General features: G+C 32.6%; 1 protein-coding gene across 1 annotated transcript; it reads left to right on the top strand.

Annotated features, from left to right (window-relative positions):
- Window positions 1-13,547: 13,547 nt before the first annotated feature.
- Window positions 13,548-18,815, top strand: LOC126884041 (uncharacterized). The gene is made up of 2 exons (XM_050649829.1): window positions 13,548-13,956; window positions 15,150-18,815. Exon 2 carries the CDS (start codon window positions 17,387-17,389, stop codon window positions 18,800-18,802), a length of 1,416 nt encoding a protein of 471 aa, XP_050505786.1. The 5' UTR covers window positions 13,548-13,956; window positions 15,150-17,386; the 3' UTR covers window positions 18,803-18,815.
- Window positions 18,816-19,785: the final 970 nt, after the last annotated feature.

The raw sequence follows: 19,785 nt of genomic DNA, 5'->3' as shown, positions 1-19,785 counted from the left end.
TCGAACCTTCATCGATTTTCATGAAAATCGGTAAGTAGTTAGAGGATACCTCAAGCAATAAAAGTTATATAGCGTCAACTTGCGCTTTTGCATTTTACGGGTGCAATACACCCCTAGTTTTTAAATTGTAAAAAATGCAGATTTCCGCATTATGGCGCAAGTAATCTTTAATTAAGAAAAATAGATATTTGTTTTATAATTATGTCCATAAATTACTTTTTTTTTTAATTTTTCAAACCTTATAGTAACCAAAAATCCAAAAATTAACAAGTCGCAATCACGAAAATCTTATTCTTCTATATTTCTGAAAGTGTAGTCACTGAATGTTTTCACCCACGATTTCTTTGAACCTTCATCGATTCTCATGAAAATTGTTGATTAGTTAGAGGATACCTCAAAAAACAAAAGTGATATGGCACCAAGTTGCGCTTTCTGCATTTTAGGGGTGAAATCCACCTTTTTTTTAATGATAAAAATGCAGATTTCAGCATTCTGGCTCAAGAAATCTCGTTTAATTAAGTAAAATAAATATTTTTTTACATTTATGTGCATGATTTATAATTTTTATTAATTTTTCAAACCTTATAGCAACCGAAAATCAGAAAATTAGCAAATCAACAATCACGAAAAAAATTATTCTTTTATATTTCCAAAAAGGCAGTCACTGAAGGTTTTCACCCCTGATTTCGTTGAACCTCCATCAATTTTCATGAAAATTGGTAAGTACTTAGAGGATACCTCAAGAACCAAAAACGATGTGGTACCAACTTGCGCTTTTATCCTGGGGGTGGATGTTACCCCTTCTCATGGGTGAACAATATTTTATTAAAAATAACCCCATAATTAGATAGAGGAGTAAATTCTGAGCAAACTATCTTTTATCAAGTATATAAATTTATTATTTAAATAATATTTCATAATTTAATAAAATATTATTGGTACAGTAAAACCTGCCAATAACGGCCACTAAAAATAGAAAACAATTGGCCGTTATAGAAATGTGGCCGCTAATGCTAGGTTTCCTTTTCCACAAATACATAAAATATAATTGAAAATTTATTTATTTTAGTAATTAAAGCAAATCTAATTAAATATAATTCTACAAACCAACGGAACATACAGTCAGGAAAATGAAAGAATACCCATAAACGAACATATAAAACACGCTGTATTTTCCTGTTACCGTGTCACAAAGAAAATTGTCCAGTGCAAGTACATGTAACAATAATCATTACATGTACTTGCGCTGGCCAATTTTTTGTGCGACACGGTGACAGGAAAACACAGCGTGTTTTATATGTTCGTTCATGGGTATTCTTTCATTTTTCCTACTGTACTAAAACTAAATTCAATTTACTACAATATAAAACAATATCTATACGAAAAAACAACTACAAGAAAAACAGAATTTTTGTTTGTTTTGCATTTTTTTAGATAAACGAAATATACTAAAACTAATTTAATATAGGTAATACATAATATAAAACAACATACTATAGCTACTACGAAAAATACGCTTATCACTAAAGTATCGTCGTGCTTTCATGCTATATTCAACAAAACCAACTTGGTACGGCCTTTAATTAGATATCGCAAATCACTTTGGCTGATTTTGTCTGCATATATGTTATGTTTGAAGAATCCCTTTTTTTATGAGGCTGAATATAGGACATTTCTCAAGTATGAATTCACATTCATGGTATATCGTTGCTATAAAGGGATAATAATCTGTGCAATGTTATGGTACAGGCTACGTTAAATATGAAGTAAATGTGGAAGATATACACTGGTTATTCATTTCAATTTAATTTGATTGTTTTTTAATCGTTTACAATATTTAAAATAATTAAAGACATAAAGTTAGGGATCTCAAAAATAAATTCAGTTCTCACTGGCAGGGCGGGAAGTAATAAAGTGCCATACAATAGCATTTCATTATAATGCTCATTACAGGCATTACAGGCTGCTCCGTTGGAGAAAACTCATACTCTCAAACTTTGAGGAAACACTCATTCAGTTTCGACCAACCCTGTATTAGCTAAAATCAAACGTTTTACTAGATTAATAATTTTTAACAATAATAGACTATATTAAAAATCACTTGAACATAAATTGATTTTCTGATGTCAAATCACTACAATTATACAGGGGGTGAATATTGCTATGAAATTTGAAAAAAGAAACGTAATTTTCTTTTAAACTACTTCGTATAACATCACAAAACCTGATATTTTAAGAAATAAAACATAGAGGAGAATCCAAAAATGTAAAAATATACAGGGTGTTCCATTAAACAAAAGATAATTTTGTTTCACCCTGTCAATATGGGTGGCCCTGTATATTTGGAAATGTATTTAAATTCTGATATTATCTACGCCCCAATCTCAGCTAAATAAACTTTTTTCGCATTTCCTACAACAAACGACTAATTGGACTTCCCACAACCTGTATACATACAAAATCTCCGCTATAAAATTTTTTCAAAGAAAATGTTATTGGTTCTTTTAAAATAACTCAGTTAATTTTTGAAATATGAGATTTATCTAAAAACCATTACAGAGCTAAGTAAACGGTCTATGACACTGTATTAAACATAATTTGCTAAATCCTTCTTTATTATTTTTTTAAATACAAGGTGAAATAGCCCCGGTTACATGGTTCTCGCAGTAAAATTTAGGTTTTAAATGTTTTTACCTCGGTTATTTTTTGTCGTAAAAAAATATTAAAAAAAGAAAAAGCTTAAATAAAGTTAAAACTAAAATTTTGTTCTGTACCATGTTTTAAGTATATCGTGTATTTTTGGAGTTATTATCAAAAGAAAATGAAATTCACGAAAATTTGAAAAATTCTAATTTTTTTTAATCGTATTTTTTTTTCAAAAATATGCATTCTAAACCGGTCAAAATTGTTGAAGTTATTACTCATCTTAAAATAAATAAAGTTTTAAATGGGTTACTATAAATTTTAATTGTTGTGGAAATGACGTACCTATGTTTCATTTTTCATTCTTCCCTAAAACATCTGAAAGGGTCCTCTTATTTCCATCATAACTTGCTTAATTTTGATGCTATCGACTTCTTATATAGCTTTTTGATAGTTACTTTTAGGTACTTTATTAAAATGTTTAATATCTATATTTAACAAAGTGCATCGTTTTCCTGTTATTTAAGCTTGAATACTAAGATTTGAGTACTCGCGGAAAAAAATATATATTCAATTGCATATAACTCACTTTGTATATGTAATAAAGGATTTTTCGAATAAGGAGCTTATTTATTTTTATATTAACTTCGATTTCGGTAATAACAACTTTTCTAAAGAAACTTATGGTTTTTGTGTTATTTATGAAAAACTGCTTTAAAACATGGATTTTTTTCAGGAAAAATCAAAACTTTTGATCTTTAATAACTCAAAAACTATTGATTTATTGGAATAACTTTATATAACAAATTTTACTTATAATTTGTCCCTCTATCGATTAGTGGTATTATTTTCAATAAAATAATTTCCACCCCCGAGAAGGGGTGGCATCCCCCCCCCCCCAGGGTAAAAGCGCAAGTTGGCACCATGTCACCTTTGATTCTTGAGGTATCCTCTATATACTTACCAATTTTCATGAAAATCGATGGAGGTTCAACGAAATCGGAGGTGAAAACCTTCATTGACTCCACTATATGAATCTCCTATATTTAAAGCTAATATGGGGATAAAACGATTCAAACATTTACTAAGATTTGTTCGATTTGACTTTAAAGACACAAGGCCTGAACGAAGAAGGAACGATAAATTAGCAGCTATATGCGATGTATGGAATCAAGTCAATCAAAACTTTCAGAAATACTATTTGCAAGGAAAAAACGGTAGATTAGCAACTTGTTCCGTATTCAGGAAGGTGTCCTTTCTATACTTTCAAAGCCAGATAAATATGGCATGAAAATATGGTGGGCCTGTGACTTGTAAACATATCCCTTTAGGTGTAACAGCATATACAGGAAAAACGGAAATACAGTAGCAAAGGGCTTTGCATCTTAAGTTGTAAAGAAACTTGTTGAGCCTTATTATAATTTTAACAGGAATGTGACTTGAGATAATTATTTTATTGATCTTGCTCTTGCACAGCAATTACTGATAAACTGGCTAATTCTGGTGGGCAGAGTGAAAAAAAAAATAAGAGAAACAAGAGTTCCTCAGACATTTCAACCAAACAGAACCGTTTAGAGAAATCTTCAATTTTCAGATTCACCCCAAAAATATCTCGTGTTACCTATTTTCCGAAAAAAGAAAAAAGTGTCCTGTCTACCATGAATTACAATGCTGACTATGAAGATGATATTAGCAAAAACCCAGATATGATACTATATTTACATATGCACCGTTTTTAGGCGTCAACGTCCTTCGGTAGGGATCTATGGAGGAGTATCATTAAGCCCCAAACCCTTATCCCTTGCCGTACTGCTCCTCCATAGGCCGATCAGACACCAGTTTATTTCACACCAAGTCGTAGATTCTATATAGAATTTTATACTACGACGTGGGCCTTTTTATTTTTAAATGACCGAGCTGGGGCTCGAACCTCGATTGTATGTCCACTAGATTTGTCGATCGATTGCGCCTCTGCCCACTGAGCCGTCTGACCGACTAATACTCTATTATATAATAATACAAAATGTGGTGTCGATACTCTAGACCCAATGGTTCATAAGTATATGTGCAAAAGACTTTGCCCTTTTAAATTTTTTAGGAATATTTTAGACGTGGCTGGGGTAGCTTCATTTTTATTCATTTATTACTTGGACAAATTTACGTCCAAATTGGATTGACAACAAAGATGAAAAGCGAATATTGTGTTTCTTACAACGACAGCACAACAACTAGTGGTGCCTCAAATTTTGAGAAGATAATCAAGGAGACTACATCGGGAAACAAAACAGTTATTGACAAATGCTTACAGGAAGTTGATGCACATAATAAAGAGCCAAAACTAGAAAAATCTTCAGTTTTAATAAAGAAAAGGTGTCACATGTGCCCAACAAAAAAAGAAAGGAAACAAAAACAAATTTGCGAAGTATGTAGTAGAAATGACTATGTGTAACAATCACTGTATAATTAAGAAAGTTAATGAATATTGCAATAAAATAAAAATAATGAATTAATCAACTGTTTTTTTTTTGTCTAATCAATTTAAAATTACTTTCAATAAAAAATCAAAAAAGAGTATTAGAAATGTGAATAGTACATTCAGGAACAGTGGTGGGTCCAAGGGGCCCGGTTACATAAGTAAAACGTCTTGCCCGGATAAGGGTTAGGGGAAGTATGCCTGAGACGGCATACTGGCTGAGATGGCATATCATGCGTTTTTCGTAAACTATTCCAAATTTGGTGCCTAGTGTGACAGTTTTCAGTTCCTCAAGTTAAAATATGTCAACATTGTTGAACTTATGCATGTTAGTTTTATTTTGACAGCAGTAGCCTTTGGAATGTTAATTAAGTAGGACAAAATATTTATTGACTTTTTTTGTATCACATTATAATTCGCGAGTCTTTATACCTGAGTTAAGTTTTTAAATTTTATGATGTTCTTTTACCTTATGCCTATCACGCCAGTATCGATTTATATCTTAAAAATGTGCTTAAGAAAAATTAGGTTAAAAAAACGGTATGAATGCAATGTTGCCTGAGATGGCATAGTAAGCAGGTGGATTAGATGGCATAGGTATGCCATCTCACCCTTATGCGTTTTTACACTGCATTAATTTTGTTATATGATTGAAGTTTGTAGTTACCGCTATGGGTCGTTTTAAGAGGAATTCGAACCGACAAAATCGATTCCGTCGATGTTGAGACAAGTGACGAGGAGATGCTGCTTATATTTTTTGTAATGCTCATTATCTCGTTCTCGAAAAACCTGACTAAGATGTGCCAAATGACTAACCTTGCCAAATTTGTGGTAAGTGGTCATATTCCGAATGTGCCGGTGTACCCAAGACTACAAAAAAAAATTATTTGTGACTTATGAGTCGAGATTAGTGCCTTTATTTCAACGGTATGCCATCTTACCCACACGTATGTGGGTGAGATGGCACATGTAATACTTTACAATTTATTTTTTCAGAAAAAAACTATAATATGTACCTTGTTAAAAAATAATGTTATATTTATGTAAATGTTCCTAGCACTGACTTTGATTTTTATTACATGTCTAACTCTATCGATTATCGATTACAAAACATTAAAAAAAAGTATGCCGTCTCAGGCATATCTCCCCTAAACACCTGTTCAAACTATTAGCGAATATTTTACGCGATAGACTGAAGAGAACAGGTACACCAATCACAACCAGGGGAATACTAGGGAACTCCAAGCCCACATGTTATGAATATAAACTTCCGATTCACGCTCTAGCTATAGATTTTAAACAGGCATGTGATCAAAGAGATAGAATGGAAATGTACACAGCATTGAGCTACCTTTTACTATTTTTACTGGGAACATAATATCGATTTCCACTTCGGAAATCGGAACATAGGAATTGAATAAATGAAATGAAAATAACTTGATAATCCGAATTGAAAATCACGACGTCAAAATAAACTTATTTTTAAGTAAATTTCCGGTTTATTTTCAGTAAAAATAAAAAATTGTATTAATAGTCGAGGAAATGAAACATTTTGGCTCGCAATTTTTTCGCCCAGCATGAATTTACTTGAAATTTTTACAGAAGGTAGGGAATAGTCCAAGGATCATTTTCTGTATCATGCCGCCGTACCCTAAAACCTTGGGGGTGGTTGCCACCCCATCTCGTGGGTGAGAATTTTTTATTACATTTTAACCATGTAAATCGATGTAAAATATAATTCTAAGAAAAACATGTTTATTTCATTTTATTCGTAAAACTAATATTTTTATAGTTATTCGCGCTTGAATGTAACAGTTTTTCGTCGAATAAATCGACTTTTTTAGAGGGTTTTTTGAGAATACCTCGAAAAATATGCGTTTAATCAAAAAAGCTGTAGATATCAGAATTGTACCTTTTAGTAGCACAAAATAAATTATTTTTCTATAATATTTTTAAGACCAATACAAACCGAGATACAGCATGTTAAAGTTTAGTTTTCTCGTCAATTGCATAATTTTAAATATTCAAAGCCATATAACGGGAAAACTTTGCAATTTTCGAGGAAAACTTAATCTTTTTTCAAGCATACAATAAAATTTTTCAAATAATAATAAAAAATTTCTAATATGAAAATAGAGCGACTTATGATCAAAAAAAGGTTGGTACCTGCTTTTCTCTACGAAAAAATCTGTGATAATATAATATCCCCCTAACTACCCTCCTAATTAAAAATTGGTCTTAACCTTTCTGTAGCTCCTTGTATATTTCTATTGTTAATACACCCAAGAAGTTTGACCTATTTAAAAGGCCTAATTTTAGAAAAATTGGGAGTTTAAAGAAAAATTGATTTTTTGCAATTTTGTATTTTTCACCATTTAGTTTCAATTATCTCCGAAAATACTGGAGATATAAAAAAAAAATGATAAATTACTAAATTGTAGCTCTTCTAGGTGTTAAAATTTTATGCATAGATTTTCATTACAGTGAACAGTTAGCGAGATATAGCTGTTTAAAACCTCTATTTACGAGCAAACACTCCCTTATTCGAGCCCTTTAAACCCACCCCAATTAAAAAGAAAGGGATCTAACGGAACTTAATTTACACAGTCTTATATTTCTTTAAAAATCCTGTAAAATCATTATTAAAAAAACTTTTTATCGCCAAAAATAAAGAAGCTATGTTTAAAAAACCATTTTTTTTTTCAAAATATTTGAATAATCCGCTTATGTAACATTTTCAATGCATGTATAATACCACAGAACTGGTTCGTATACTGGAAGATGACTTAAAAACTATTTGTCATTGTACTTCTAGATATTTGTAAATTCGTATTTTTGTGTAAATAAATGTTTTTGTAATCCTTTAATTCTAGTTTTTTTTTCTGTACTAAATAATCTACTTATAAAAATTGTAATGTTCTTAAGGGTGGTTTTTAAGGGTTGAAATTATGTACCTAATAATATATCCTAAAGCATAAAACAATAATTATTTTTAGCCAATCAAAACCAAATTTTACCCATATTAAATTTTAAAATGTTTTTATATAATTTTTGAAAATAAGGGGTAGTTTACACCCCTAAAAATAATAGACGCCCTTGAGCATGTTATATAATATGAAGTACAGGATGAGATGATCTTAATCATAAATTTTTATGTAAATCGATGCAAGCCGAAATTTTTCTTTTAGGATAAGTAATTTTTTAAATATAGCTCCAACAAGAGTGGTTTTAAGGGTTGAAATATTATGATAGTATATTTTAAAGCATTAAACAATCACTATGTAACTAATAAGAACCAAATGTTAACAATATTAAAGTTTAAAATGTTGCTTTATAATTTTTTACAAGTAGTTTTCACCCTTAAAAAACAAAAGCGTACAACGGCTCAACATAGAAAATAAACTAGAGGGTGAAATGAGCCTAATCCCAAATTTTTGTACAAATCGATGCTGGACGAAAAAATTGCGAGATTTTGCTATTTTTTCAGTTTCATTTCCTCGACTATAAGATGTATTTAGATTTATCTAATGGAAGGGGAGCAAAGTATGTTAAATGTGCAGTCACTCGAGCGCTTTGTTGACCTATTGGGTTGTGAAGAGTAGGTCCTAAAACGAAAAAAGTTAAGTAAAGTTTTCCATTTTTGTGGGGACTTGCCGTTTTTAATTTAATTTTCCGTTTCCAACAATCGCTTTCTTATAATTATAGCGCCGTCTATCCATAATTCAAAGAAATGTCTCGAATAAAAGTTACTTATTTTCTCATCTCACATCTAATGATGAGAAAACATCATTAGATGTATTAAAGTTTTAGAAAAGATAGATAGTAAACAAGAGAGGGGAATGAAGATGAATAGTAAACACGAATGGTAGAATCAGACAATTAGTACATTCTTAACGGTTTTTGCTGTAAAGGACATCGCACACATCTTATAGAAAATATAATGTCACTCAAATTCAATAAAATTTATACGAATAGATTCGTTTTAAATTAACGATCAAATCTTATCATTGCGCCAACACTTAATTATGATTAATTACGGCGCAAATTGCAATTAAAGTTTATCAAAATCATATTTTGGGAGCTCATAAAAATGTCAGATACAATCACTATTACTCAGGGTGCTATTCAAAGCAGCTTAAACCCAGCGGGTCCTAAAAGCGGATTAGTGAAACTATTTATACTTTCCTACTTCTCACCAAATATTTAATTATTACATAGGCGTTCGTTAAAAATTATCAATGGTGAGTGGTTCGCTTGTTTAAATGTTGTGGAATACTAATCAATTTTTTATTATTTATGTATGGTAAGTATACATAAAATCTGTAACTAATTTCGATTAAATAATGCATTCATTAGTGAGTGGTTCGTCTGTGTAAATGTTGTGCAATACTAATCATTTTTTATTATTTATGTATGGTAAGTATACATAAAATCTGTAACTAATTTCGATTAAATAATGCATTTCATTTCCCCACCACCATTGAGGTAAAATGCAAGGCGCGTTTTTTTTTGCTTGGTTTCCCCATTAGGCCTAATCCATGTTGTCATTAATTATTAAAAATATATATATAAAAATTGAAAACCAAGTTGTGGTATTCAAAAAGTCAACAATTACTGATTCAAATGCACGTCTCTATTAGGAGCGTCTAAGACAGAATGTAATAACTGTGTTGATGGATACCTTACATTTGCGTCATGCCTTGCATACCCTAGATACCATAATACACTTGCAACATGAGCACAGCATCCAACAGTTCATGCACCAGTTTTGCAAGTGCAGTAGTAGCCGTCGATTGGTATATTGTCACCGTCATTTTCTAGATGGATTGGTTAAAAAGCTATCCATAATTGATGTTTAGTCGCCTGACGAAATCTAGAGTAAACACGAGCTCTAAGAAGACCCTGTTCTTCTAAAAGTGCTTGAAATGTAAAATGTTCAATGTTTTCTCTCTGTAATTTATCTTGAATGTAACTGGGTGCAAGTTTTACTTGGTAGATTCCAATAGTCAAATCTCTAATCTGTTGTAACGAGAAAATGGGAAATTCTGGTAAAATAAGTTCATCTTAATTCACCCACGCATCGTCTTGAATACGTTGTAAGTCCAAACTGTCAACTTCTACACGAGCTTTTACGACATTTTCATATGCAGCCAATTCCTGCATTGTTTCTGCCAATTCTGCAGTTGCACCTTGCATTTGAATAGGTGGAAAATATTTATTAATTAAACTGCACCCAATTTTTAAAAACATTCTAATATTAGGCACATGATGGACCGGTATTAATCCACAAAACAATTTAAAAATACTTTTTAAATGTCCATTCCGAGCTTCAACTATCCATCTTGTTTTAGTAATTAATCGCGCTTTATTAGCATCTTCAGTAGACAACTGTCTTTGTCCTCTTGGTAGAAGTGGTGGCGTATGATATTCTAGGCCTAAATAATTTAATAAATGAATAGAATCACGATAGCCTCTATCTACAATTACATATCATTTGGTTGCAGCCAGTTACGCAAGTTATTTACTTCGTCTTGTTCCTCATCTTCAAGGTGATGTTGTAAAATTGCAGCATCGTTATTTCTTGAATCACAAAAATATGGGCCTTGTACGTCCAAAATATATCCGTCAGGTCCGACTATTAAAACAGGTTTGATTAAATGATAACCCTTATGTAGACAGTAAGTTTGGCGAAGACTTCGAAAATTAGACGATTTGGGAATTTTGAGATAGGTTCCATCTATGTAAATAATGACTTGAGGATTGTCAGGATTCGGATTGTACAAAGAGTTAGCAAAATTTGTAACATGGGTTCTAATAAATTCTTGGCGACCAATTGCTTCTAAACCCAGATTTTCTCTAACAAATCGTTGACAAAAACTTGTACGTACTGCAGTTATTGTCAGACTAACGTTGGATCTGCTAGAATATGAGCACAAAATTTTTAATAAATCGTCACTTAAATTGTATTTTAATTTCATAAGAAATGTAATTAAATCCTTTTTAGTAATAACTCTAGTTCTATCATAAACTACGACCTCATCGCAATAAGTATAAAGATCTTGAAAATTATTTTTGCATAAGTTTGTCAATGCTTTGAAGAAGTCCTCTGGAATACCCGTGTCTGTCTCGAAACGATTAGTAGTATTTTCAATTGCTGTCAGACGTAACGCTTGAAACCACTCTGAAACTTCTTTCGGACTTAAGTTAACATTACGCATATTACCACGCAAATTCTCTATTATATTATGATCTAGCATACTGTCATCATTTATGTGATCACTGCAACATAAATCACCCTTTCCTACAAAAATCTCTCGTTTCATGTAGATATCTACTCTAGCTTCTAATGACAAACGTTCCAGATTTCTAGCTCTATCACATACAAAACATAAATTATTTCTTTGTAATACACACTTGAATCTACAAGCATTCACATTATCATCATTACCTTGTTCAATTTCTTCAATGATGTATCTGTAGCAGTTTATGTGAATCACAATCCCAATATCAAAATTGGCTTCCGGTAGATTGTTGTTCATGCAGCGACCCAATGCAATCTCCTGAAATCTCGGTGGAAGATTATCTAAGTTCTCAACTCGACGAAAACTTCTAGCACGAACTCGAACATCACAAATATAACACTGCATTTTCACTAATTAAAATAGGTAATAGTAGAACAACAGTTCGACAAAAACTAACCATTTGGCGGAACATAACGACTCTTTATAATAATTACTAGTTTACAATAATTACCAGATAAAGTTGACTAGTGACAAAAACTTTTGATTCGTTCTAAAGAAAACGATTTGCCTAATTTTCTTTTAATTGATCGATAATGTTAAAACACAGTAGAATGCAATTTAAGTCGTAATTCAATAGTGTAAATTAAATAAAATTCTGTTAAATTCTCATTAGTGCGTTAAATACCCTTGTTTTACGGTGCGTCACTGGAAGTGCGTTGTCATTTATGATTTACAAGGTAAGAGGCTTAATAATCTTAGAAGATTTATGAACTCCCGATAATTTGGATATCTTAAATTTTTTTTTATCTCTCTAACTTATGTACCTACCCATTTGATTTCAGATTAATTTATATCAATTCTTGTTCTTATTACTGAAAATTCAGAGTTGGCGCAATGATAATAAGTGACCGTTACATTGAAACGAATCTATTGATGTAAGTTTTATTGAACTTGAGTGACATTATATTTTCCATAAGATGTGTGCGACGTCCTTTTAAAGAACCGTTTGGATTGAATGGACATCTATTTCACGTTAAAATATTCGATTTAAAAGACGAATATGAACCTATTTTACATTATCTATAACTGTACTAGGTCTAAAAATATCTAATGTATACATAATTTTTTTCACTTTTTTATAGGCTATATTTTTGCTAAGAATAGTTTTTTCGGCAAAATACTTACTTTTGTGAATGTGGTTATTTTGTTGAAAAATTAACATATTCACTGGCAAATAACTCGAAAAATATTGACTTAGTGAAAAAACTCTATAGAACAAAAGTTACTTAGAATACGTTAGTTTATTGAATTTCGGACTTATTTTGGACGTATATTTTTTCAACCCCGAGAAGGAGTGAAACACACCCAAAAGGGCAAAAGGAATGTCGAAGAGTACGTAATCAAACGGCAGAGATAACTAAAAGAATCCGAATAAATTGGGCAGCAGTAAAAAGACTCATTGATGTGTGAAAAAGAAAAATATACCAATAAAACTAAAGAAAAGGGTATTCACTAGTTGTATTCTATCAGTTATGACGTATGGAATGAAGACCATGATACTTACAGAGATATCAGCCAATAGATTGAGAACGACACAGAGGGCGAGCCAACGAGCTATGTTAGGAGTATCTCTGAGGAACATATACGAAATGAGGATGTGTGAAACACACGAAGGTGGAAGATGTAATTGGAAGAATTGCACAAATTAAATGGAACTGGGTAGGACACGTGGCACGACAAAACATCAAAAGATGGACGAGAAACACTGTACATTGGAGACCACGTGAGTTCAGTCAGTGCCGGCGCTAGGGTATAAGGTGCCCGCCTGCCAAACTAGCACATGCGCCCCCCCCACACACATACTCACACAGATACACATACAAATCCAGCCTCGGGAACATTATGTGTGTTCAAATGGAACAATGAGACCCACATGTCCGAAAATCAAACCGGTCGCAATGCGTAACCTGACCCCGTATCTATCTGGCCCCCAAGCTGTACCACCTCCCCTCCCCATCGAAGTACATAACGAATAAGGAGGCTTTGTACTGAACGTTACGTAGGATGCCCTGGGTAATGGAAGATCCTCTGTATTACTTTTTGTGGTCTAACCACCTTTTCTCCCTATTAATGACTTGATTATGGCCTTGTGTCCTAAAAATATGTGTTCCGGGCAGCGAGGTATAACAGTCCGTTAACTTTAATTATCTTTATAGTTATTTTATTTAAATTTTAATAACGGTTTGTCATTAAATTATACTTAAAAATAATAAGATCTAACTAAAATAAATCTTTGACTGACGTCATACTTAACTATTAGTTGGCACAAGTACTTCAGTTGGTATTAGACACCATTCGCTGTCATGTGAGTTTCGTTCTGTGAGGCTCCTCGTCTAACGACGGGAAATAATTGACACTTCGCTTGGTACGCTAGAACGGAAAAGTGGCGGATGACTGATTGAAAAGGACGGAAATTTTAATACAATAGTTTCAAGCTTTTATAAGTGATATTTAGTGGCAAATTATTAATGGTGCTTTGGAGAAGCTAGGAGACTAAGTTTTGGGAGATCCCGGAGGAATTGGAAGTCATGTCATCCGGTAAATTTTTTTTCCACCTACCTCTACCGAAAGTATACTTTTCCGGACCTGATTGTAGGGAGCAAAGTTGTACTTTTCCTCCCTAGGGAGGAAAATATTTTTCCTCCCTAGGGAGGAAAAGTAAAAGTGACGTCATGGTATTTCATTCATGAAATATAACTTATTGACGCCCTGTATAATATCTATTTTCTATTACGAAGTATCTATACATTTTAACGTTTATTTATAAAACATCCTGTATTTTGCAGAACGGTAAAAAACAGTAAATTGTTATTTTGATTTAACAATGTTTACATTAATAATTTGACTTATATTTGACAGTTGACAGTTATATTGTACCTACTTGTTGTTTTAGTTCTAATAAATTTTGTTGGTTAGTTACATAAATAAATTAAGTAAAAATGAAAAAATTAATTGTTATTTGAGGAAGGTGGAAAACCCATATGTATAACATGGGAGTAAAGTGCCTTTTCCTCCCTTGAATGATTACTGCCCTCCGCTACGCGTCGGGCAGTAAACTTCATTCTCGGGAGGAAAAGTTACACTTTCCTCCCTTGTTATACAAATAGCTATTACTCTTAAAAAAAGTTTGAGAAAAAGGAACGAATATGGCCGCTCTCATGTCATATTAAATTCCTATTGAATTTATTTCTGTAAATGTATGAATCGAAGTTGTTCTTTGAATTTAGTATCTTTAATTATATCCATAGTTCGAAAATATACACTCAGATGAAGATTATCTTGTCACATATCCTGTAAATTATATCATTTGATTTGTGTGGTTATGTCAACCTCCTAATATTGAATTCAAATTTTACAGATTACATTCATTATTCTCTATTCTATTAGATTGTGTGTATTCTAGCCACCTTAAATTCGTTCCAAAAGCCAGTATTTTTCTTAAAATTTACAACACATTACATTATCCCATACCATTTTTAATAATAAAAAAAATACCCTTTATAGACATATTTTTCAGATAAAAATCATATTCTGTATTAAATATTGAATTTAAAGTTAAATCCCAAATTAATGTGTGTAATGTGAATCAAGGTCAAATCCATCATTGTTTTTGCTAATGATCTTTTTGTTGTTCATTCTGGAAAAAAGATATCTCATTTCTTTTCCTTTGGCTCTTTGACCTTTCCTTAGATTCTGACATTGAAACTAAAACGGGACATGTTTGTTTTTAGCCACTTGGGGGAAATCTTAAACTGTAACCAGTCCGTCAGCTCCCCTCACAACTGGGAGCAACCGTTCTACGCCAAGCCAGGTCATTTGGAGACTAGCCTGGAGAACCTCCCACATACCTACTTTGTATCCTGCCCTCTGCACCCCAGAAGGGCATCGGTATATTAATTGGTACAAGCTAGCACCATCCCTGTGCTAATTCGCCTACCAGGGATTTTGGAATCCGTAGCAAGGACACTCTCGGGGACCATTTAGGGTTTGTTTTGGGACACTTAGTATCTGCTAGTGATTGTCACTTCCACTATTACACCACATTCATTTTTTGTATAAGACTCGGGACATTTATTTTGATGATTAAGTTTTATAGTTTATCGCACATATTTTGTTTCAATATTTAAGTTGCATATTGTTTTTATATATCTATAATAGTTGATAGTGTTCCCCAAACCAGTAAACTCTCTGGTCAAAGAGGTTTGAGCTCAGATCATCTTTTCCCCATATGAGATTCTCTTTACCTTTATATATTACCTGAAATTTACTTGTACCATTTATTTACTTAATTAACTTTATATTTTTAGTACTAACCTTGCTTGTCTCCACTTATCAATTTAAATTTATATACTTTGTCCTCTTAATTTGCTTAATTTATTAACTTATTCATATAACTTTAATCTTTCTTTAGTCAATCATAATTATTTAACTTATTTGCTTAACTTTACTTAAATTCATTTAATCAATTTCTAATTATATCTTTGGACGCTATTCCCTTTGAATAGCTATCCATTTTACTTGTTATATTTTTTAGTGACTACGTGTCGAAGCAACTGATTTTTATATATCAAGTAGACCGTAGGTTCACCTTAATGAGGCTAGTGCCTATTTAACTCTTTGAGAGTTACGGAAATTATTCATTGTGAATAATCCTCCCTTAATTATATTCTGGTTCATTAGTTCTATAGGGTTTAACGTTGCTGTACGTATTTTAATCGTACAATATTTGGTGAAGGTTGTTATTTAACCTAGTATATGTAAGTTGGGGGTATGCTTCCTAGAAAAGCTACTCCAATACTAATTTAATAGGTAATTATATTTATACTTAGATAGGTAATTATTTCCCATTGTCATTTTATAGTTACATAATTTGTATTTTCTAACTCAGAGGTTGTCAAAAATCTAAGTAGTTATATTTAATAAATATTTATTTGTTTTGTATACCAATTATTTTTTTTCCCATTTTTGAATTTAATAATTTAATATATTTAATATTTAACAGCAGTGTAAGATACCTGGAAGTTTGGTCTATCCAAACTTCTGGCGCCCATAATTCAGTCTATTGTATTTATCTCTTATATTCTTCTATTTTTATTATATTATTATATTTATTTAATCTATTTTCTGAGCATATATTCTTATCTTAATATTTCCCTTCTTAGTTATCATCACTCTCTACTTTGATCTACTGTTCTTCGACAGGCATGCAAACGAGCCGTATCCATCCTTGAGTGTCAAGTTGCTCTCTTGCATCTATAGCTAGCCAACTCTATTCAGTTTGCCTCTGTCTCTCCATACTTCCATTATCAGTTCATCACCCTTCCTTCATTCATTTCATCTTATCATTTTAGTTCAACAAATACTACTGCAAAGTAGTATTTTTGTTACATCGGCAGCCCAACTTGGTGCCAACCTTTTATAGGTTCTAAGACAGTAGTTCTTTTAGTTCATTTTTCTTTTATTTATATTATTTCCTTCTGATATCTTTTTATACATTCTGTTCTGATTTATTTTGTTTTTAATTACTTATTAATACTTAACAGGTATACTGTCACTGCTGTATCTATTAATTAGTTGAGATTTTGAAACCTCGTTTATAGTTTTGTCATACAGCTTACATTCTGGGTTGAATTTGAAACGAAGTATAAGTAACTAGCATCTATTAGATTATATTATTTTACTCTTTCAGCCAGTGTTGTATTTGTACGTACAGTAATCGTTAATACTTACATTTTTTTTTCTAGTACAAGTATAATAATTAATTTTTTTTTCCAATATTTAGGTACTATATTTACTTGATTATACCTTATTTACTTTATTTATTTGATACATATATTTTGCTGGCCATTTTTGATTTTGTTGGTGTGTTGCTAATATTTTCTCCGTACTTATATATTTTGCGTACAAACTTAAGTATATTTCATATTTCTGACCTTTGGATTGCTTGTCAATAATTTTTGCTTTCATCATGTGTGCTTTTAAAGTTGAACATCTTCTGGTGGACGAATTGGACTATGAGTTGAAAATTAGGGACGTAGTACCAGAGGAGTCGGCAACTGTCGATAGGAAACGCAATCTTCTGCGGGGTGCTTTGAAGCAAGAAGAAGGCAATAGGAGTTTCACCCAACTTTCGGCTGTACATATCCCTTTTGAGGACCAACGGAAAGGAATATCCGAAACGTTGGATAGCTTGTCGAAGAAAATAGAGAAGTTTAGGGGAACTGTACAGGACAGTGAATATGTTAGATTAATATCTCGTCTAGCTCATATTTCTGGCCGAGTACACTTGTTACAGTGTACTACAGAAGAGCAGGAACCTTTTAAAAAGTCTGTTTCTCTTAAAAACCTTACCTTGGAGGGTGAGCTTGATTCTAAGGTTAACCCCATAGCCACATCTACTCCTAATGCTCCAGTCAGTGTCGTTCCTAGTTTCACATACTCCAAACCTGTGCAAGTACACAAATGGGGTGTTTCATTTTCCGGTGAAAAACAGCACAATGATGTGATTACATTTTTAGAAAAGGTCGAATGTCTTCGTGTATCTAGAGGTGTCTCTGAAGAAAATTTGTTTGCTGCTTCAGCTGAATTGTTTACCGGTCCTGCTTTTACCTGGTTCATGAATAATAGAGGAAATTTATCTTGTTGGTCTGATCTGGTTCGCAAGTTGAAGTCAGATTTTCTTCCTTACTCATACCAGGATGATCTCTTGGATGAAATCAAAAACCGTAAGCAGAAACCAGGAGAGTCTGTCACTATGTTCATTAACACTATTTTAGGCATGTGTAGCCGTTTAGACACTCCTTTATCTGATTTGTCCAAAATAAAAATCATCTTAAAATGTTTATTGCCTTTTTACCATCAACAGTTAGCTCTTATGGACATCCAGAGTATTGATGACCTCACTGTAAAGTGCAAACGTTTGGAGGAAACGTTATCCTGGTCTTCTCAGCCTCCATCCACATCTCGACCCTCTTCTAATTCTTCTTCTCAGCCAACTTCCTTTAGACAACGTTCTTGGCAAAATAAGGGCCCTGAACGTAATGTTTCTGTTTTTAGTTCCGTTGTTTGCTGGAATTGTCACCAGTCTAATCATAAGTTCAATGATTGTGGTATCCCACAAACTCGTATTTTCTGCCACGGTTGTGGTAGGGAAAATACCCTCAAAAGAAATTGTGTCAAGTGTTCGGGAAACGAAATGTCGGAGGTCCGTCCCCTGAGCGTTTCTCCGTCCAACACCCAATCAGGGAATCAAACCTCATCAGAAAACGAGACAGCTGGCCCAAGCACACCAAGCAACTCAAACCCATCTTCCAATCGGAAAGGGAAGAAGGCATCGTTCAGGAAACAAGCACACACCACAAATCAAAATCAGTCCAGAAATTAAGTTTTAGTCATGATACGTTGAACGCACATGTTTCACAGGGTTGCAAAGCCACAAATTCTTTAATTGGTAGTGTTAAGTATAATAATAATTTTGATGGTGAAGTAGTTCCATATAATGGTTGTATCCAACCAAATATTTTAGATTTAGATATTAACTCTTTATTAGTTAGGAAACAAAATGATAATAGGCCATATCTACCTATTCAAATTTTAGGACAATCGTGTTTAGCTTTATTAGATAGTGGCTCTAATATTTCATTGATAGGAGCACATTCATTAAATTTATTGAAAAATGCTAATATTCCCATTATGCCCATTTCATCTTTGCAAGTATCTACTGCAGATGGTACAGTCCAATCTATTACAGGCAAACTCCAAATTGAAATCACAGTGGCAAATTTATGTAGGAAAATTACATTTTATGTTATTCCTTCTGTACAGAATTCTATAATTTTAGGTATGGACTTCTTCAATGCTTTTAATAGCACCTTAAGTTGTTCTGATTTTTCTTTTTCCATATCTGAATTTAATCTGTCTACCCTTAGTGCTATTCATGATTTTTCCAGTTTATCTAGTTCTGAACAAAGGCAATTGGAGAATATGATCTCTCAGTTTACTACTATTTCTTCAAATGACAAACTAGGTCGTACTTCATTAATATCTCACACTATTGAGGTGGGAAATCCTACTCCTTTCAGATTATATCAGTATCCCATACCTCAAGCCTGGCAGGCAGATTTAGAAAAAGAAGTAGATTCGATGCTTGCTTTAAATATCATAGAACATTCAACGTCGTCCTATTGTTCCCCACTCTGGTTAACAAAGAAGAAGGATGGATCCTTCAGGATCTGCTTTGATGGTCGAAAACTAAACAGTATCACCACTAACAGGGATGCTTATCCAATTCCCCGAATCGACGTGATTTTGAGCAAACTTCAGAATGCCAAATACATCTCTTCGATTGATTTGTCTAAGGCCTTTTTA

The sequence above is a fragment of the Diabrotica virgifera genome, chromosome 4 (genome assembly GCF_917563875.1).
Source record: "Diabrotica virgifera virgifera chromosome 4, PGI_DIABVI_V3a".
In the NCBI taxonomy this organism is placed as follows: Eukaryota; Metazoa; Arthropoda; class Insecta; order Coleoptera; family Chrysomelidae; genus Diabrotica; species Diabrotica virgifera.
Note: the sequence above shows the minus strand (reverse complement) of the source record. Positions and strands in the feature narration are given on the sequence as shown.